The 5,331-nt window shown below is 34.7% G+C and overlaps 1 protein-coding gene across 1 annotated transcript in view; it reads left to right on the top strand.

Annotated features, from left to right (window-relative positions):
- The window catches only part of DNAJC1 (DnaJ heat shock protein family (Hsp40) member C1), a 205,241-nt gene that overhangs the window by 107,295 nt on the left and 92,615 nt on the right, over positions 1–5,331 (top strand). The window contains exon 8 of the mRNA XM_011364405.2: positions 2,781–2,944. Within this exon, the coding sequence (XP_011362707.1) occupies positions 2,781–2,944 (164 nt within the window). The remainder of the gene's footprint in view (positions 1–2,780; positions 2,945–5,331) is intronic.

The raw sequence follows: 5,331 nt of genomic DNA, 5'->3' as shown, positions 1-5,331 counted from the left end.
AAAAGGAATTATTTTTCCACTTCTTTTTCTGACACTTCATTATTAGAGTATAGGAACACTATAGATTTTTTAATATGACGGGCTTTTTTTTTTTTTATTAACACTTGTACATTTTGGGTTATATAAGACTCGATATTATTTAAATATTTTATTTTACCTAACGTTCTTTGACAAAGCTCTTGCAGTGGAAGGGGAGGGTTGCCGCCGCATTATGGTCAGGTAGCAATGGCCTGTATTACAGCCGAGGTGGAGGGTGGTTGTGGATACTCTCAAGGTTGGGCAGGTATGGGTGTTCCTGCTTGCCAGTAGGCCTCCGCTGATAACACCCGGCTGGGATAGGCAAGAATTTCTACTTAATACCCCTGACCTGGCTTCTACTGACATTGTGGAGAAATGCCTCGTTACTGCTGGGCAGTCATGAAAGCCCCGACTATCCTCTAGGCCCCTCTGAAAACACCCTGGCAGGGAGGGGGAGACACACTTCACTACCCCTGGATGAATGTGGGAATCCAGGCTGCTCACTTACCTTCACAGACTCCCTAGGGAATGGGGATCCTCATTACCTCTCAGTGGCGATGAAAGTCTGGCATCCTATGCAGCCTTCTCCTGCATCGCCGTGGTGGGGAGAGTGGGAGCCTTCTTACAGCCTCGCAACGACAGAAGCCTAGGCTTCCCATTAGCCTTTGGAGAAGGGCTGTTGCCACAGTTTTTTCTGTTTTGTTTGCCTGAAATAGATTAGTTATTATCTAAAAGTTGTGTCTTGCTATACTGCTGCTTCTCTGGTTCTTTGGCTAGAGAGAGAGAGCTTTTGGTGGGTGGAGGGAGCTGGAATAGATGAGACCCAAAGAAACCCCAGGGGAGTCACCACCTGAGTGTTCATTGGGTCCTGCCATACCTAACTGGTGTGTCGTCTTCTTTCCAGCATTCAGGTTCTTCTGGTGTTTGTTTCTCATATAACAATTTGTTTTTCTTAGTGGAAGAACTAAAAAAAAAAAGTATTTTGGCTTCATTTGTCTAGAAGTAGAAGTTTTGTGTTACTCTTTTAAGGTGATTTTTTAAATGCTTGTTTTAAAAGACATCAAACATTTGTAATTGTGATGAAATACCCTAGAAATAAATACAAACAACTATATTTATTTGCTTTTTTATAACTAATTCTCTGTAAGCAGCCAAAATTAGTACACTGAGAAGGTTTCTAGGTTATGCATATTATCCCTTAGCAGTACTTTGTTGTTCAAAATGAAGAAATTGAGAGAAACCAAGTATACGTGGCCATTCATAAGGAGTCAGTTATGTGGATTCTTCTTTTCTGAAAAGTTGTTTTCAAAAACAAAAACCTGGCCTCCTATTTGGGCTTATATGGTACTCTGGTGACACTATAATAGATTTTTGATACTTTTGAAATAGACTCACTTGTCATTTGCCTTATAAATTTCCTGTTATGGAGTCAGAGTTTTTCATTTTAGGTCACCAACCCAAAGCCTGGAAGTATTAAGGTATGAAGCATTATAAAGTAAAATGTAGTGGTAGATTCTACAATCTTTTTAGTTAAAGTGATATTTTTTCTAGCTAGAACTGATCTCACAGCACTGTATTCTTAATGTATATTATTTTTGGCTATTTTTTTTTAATTGGGCTGCTTATCCCCTTGTCAATTCATAAGACCTCTTTATACATTATATGTATGTGTATACACATATATATCAGTCTTCTCTTTGTACTCTGAGTTGTAGATGGTCTTTCCCAATGTATTATTTCTCTTGATCTTTTATTTTATCTTTTTGATAACATCTAGGTTTTCAGTCTTAGTTAAGATTTCCTCTTTAAGTTCTACAGGTAGTTTTTTAGATTTCTTTTTTGCAGGATTCTTATTGTATCAGTTTTAAAGTCAAATCTCTTATCCAGCTGGGATTTATTTCTATATGGTGTAAGATTGTGTACAGTTTTCTTTCAAATGGATGTTCGATTGTGCCAGCATCATATATTAAATCCTTTCCTGCTGAATTGAGATATTTATACATTCTCTATTCTCTGCTAGGAATGTTTCTGTTCCTTTGCCATTATCATATTAATTTTATTACATTGGCATTATAGTACATGCAAACACACACAGGATAGTGAAGATATCGGTTATAAGGCTGGGTGAATTTGAAAATAGTAATTAAGAATGAAGTTGCTTCTCGTTGTTAACTAATCAAAATGGGATTTCATGGAGAGGCCAATTGATAACCATCTATTGATAACTACTCTTGATGCTTCCAGATTAATTTTGTCTTCATAAAATATTGAAAAGGTGAATGTATACTATTTATTAAGAGCCGTTTTGTGCCAAGTAGTATGTTAAAGGATATGTAATTTTTACGTCAACTTTATGAGGTTAGATTTAGTTCTCTTTTACAGATGAGAAAAATGGACACAAGTTCTAAGGGTTAAGTTACTTGACTGATGTTATGTAACTATTAAGTAGGTTGTAAAGGTAGGATGAAAACAGTAATGACCGGGCTCTTCTCATTGTGCCAAAATGAAATGTTTCATGGAAAGTACTTTGAAAATTAAAGATGTGTACAAATTGATGTGCTTATGTTATAATCATCATTTCATCATTAGCATCTCTGAATTTTAAAGCAATGCAGTAGATAGTGCACACATTAAAACACAGCTAAATATTTTGGGGAGAGAACAATATGTTCTTCCAAGATACGGTTTATGAATAAAATATTAGAAATTCTTTTTATTCTTTTATTAATTGGTTCTTTTAAACATTTTTTTTTTTTTTTTAGAGCAGAAGAAAGTTAAAGTAAAAAAACCAAAACCTGAATTTCCTGTATATACACCTTTAGAAAGTGCATATATTCAGTCTTATGATCATGGAACTTCTATAGAAGAAATTGAGGAACAAATGGATGACTGGCTAGAAAACAGAACCAGAACACAGAAAAAACAGGTAAAAAACTTCTTAAATTTTGTTTTAATTGCATAAAGTACATTCAGAAAGGCACAGAAACTGTAGATACACAGGTCTGTATCCCAGTGAGCTCGATGAACTGTCACAAACGAACTAAGTTAACCATTGCCGAGATCGAGAAATGGAACCTTGCCAGTGTCTAGGAGCCTCGTTCATCCCTCCTGGTCACTGCTTTACTTTTCTTCCAGAAAGATAATGATTATCCTGACTTCTAACAACATAGATTAGTTTTACCTGCTGAGTGAATTACCCTGTCTTAGTCCATTCAGACTGCTACAACAAATACATAGTAGCCTGGGAGGCTTAAACGACAAACATTTATTTCCCACAGTTCTGAAAACTGGGACGTCTACGATAAGGCACTGGCAGATTTGGTGTCTGGTGGGGGCCCTCTTCCTTATTCATAGACAGCAGTCTTCTGACTGTGTTCTTACATGGCAGAAGACCCCTCTGGGGTCTCTTTTATAAGGACACTAATCCCATTTATGAGGGCTCCATCCTATGACCTAATCACCTCTCAAGGGCCACCCCCCTCCTAATATTATTACATTGGGGATTAGGATTTTACTATATGGATTTGGGGAAGAAACACAAACATTCAGCCCAGAACATCTACTTTCCTCTATTCAATACTATATTTGTGAGAGTTATCCATTATTGTGTGTAGCAGTATACATTTTCATTGCTGTGTCCATTTGGAAATACATACAGCACAATTTATTTTTGTTGAAGATTTGCACTGTTTCCAGTTTTTGGCTTTACTGAATAATTTTCCCCTGAACATTGTTATACTTTTAGTATACAAATGTGTAAATTTCTATTTTTGGAGTTAAGTTGCAGGATCAACTTTAGTAAATACTTCTAAACAGTTTTTTAATTTTTGTATCAATTTATAGTTCAGCGGGATAGGAAAATTCCAGTTACTTTACATCCTTGCCAACACTTGGTCAAGTCTTTTATATTTTAATCATTCTGGTAGGTATGTAGTGATATCTAATTATGTTTTAAGTTACATATCCTTTGATGAATAAGATTGAACACTTTATGTTAATTGGACATTGATCTCCTATATGAAGTGCCTTTTTAAGACTTTATGTTGGGTTGCTTGTGTTTTTTCATACTGGTTTGTAAAGAGTTCTTTACATATTTCAGAAATTAGTCTTGCATATATTTCTTCCCATTGGTTTGCCTCTTCACTCTTTTAAAGGGGTCTTTTGATGACTAGAGTTACTAATTTTAATCATCAATTTTTTCCTTTCTTTTATTTGGTGGTTTTTTTGTGTGTGTTGTGTTTAAGAAATATTTTCCTCCCACGAAGTCATAAAGACGATTGCAAGTCTTTCTAGAAGCATTAATACTCTACTTTTTACATTTAAGATCGGTAATCTCCTGGAGTTGATTTTTGTGTTTGGTGTGAAGTGATGATTGAGTTTACTTTTTTTCAAAAGTTTTCCAAATCAAAGGCCCAATACCAATTAATGAAAAGACTGCTTCCTACAGCTCTACACATACCACTTTTATCATACAAAAAGTGTCCAGAATTGTGTGGATCTGTTTCCAGACTTTCTTATATGTGCTACTAATCTACTTGTCCTTCCTTGTGCTGACACCACAGTCCTAATTACTGTAGCTTCATAATAGGCATCTGGTACAGTAGTTTTCCAGCTTTGTTTTCCTTCTATAAAATTGTCATTTTCCATTTTTATGTAAATTTTAAAACCTTCTTGTCATTTTCTACAAATTATTAAACTGAGCTCTTCAATTGGGATTACATTTGATATGTAGAGCAATTGTGGAAGAACTGGCATCCATATGGCATTGACTTCATGGCAACCCATGAATAAATCAATTCAAAAACATTTTTTTCATAATCTGTTGCAGCTTTTTGTACAGACATACTGCATATCTTAGATTTATTCTTGGGTATTTAGTGTTTTTACATGACATTGTATATGATATTGTTTCTTAAATTTCAACTTTCTAACTATATTTGGTATATAGAAATACAATTGATTTTTGTATAATAACCTTGTATCTAGCAATCTTGCTAATTTTTTAAATTCTAATAGTTTCTCTAAATATTGGTTTTTTTCCTCTTTTGTACTTTTCCAATCCATGTAGACCAGGAGTGTGATGATAAGTGTCCCTGTTTCATTTCCAGTCTCAAAAAAAAGCATCATTAAATTTTTTTCTTTCATCATTAAAATTACATATTAAACTTATATCACTGTTAAATATGATGTATCAGTAGGCTTTTTGTAGCATGTTTAACTGAGAGACTTCATATAACATGAAATTCACCACTTAGAAGTACATACTTCAGTGGTTTTAATCTACTCACTATGTTGGATAACTATCACCACTAT

This window comes from Pteropus vampyrus, unplaced genomic scaffold (assembly GCF_000151845.1).
Source record: "Pteropus vampyrus isolate Shadow unplaced genomic scaffold, Pvam_2.0 Scaffold96, whole genome shotgun sequence".
In the NCBI taxonomy this organism is placed as follows: domain Eukaryota; kingdom Metazoa; phylum Chordata; class Mammalia; order Chiroptera; family Pteropodidae; genus Pteropus; species Pteropus vampyrus.
The sequence above is the reverse complement of the archived record's forward strand: the minus strand, read 5'-3'. Positions and strand labels throughout refer to the sequence as shown.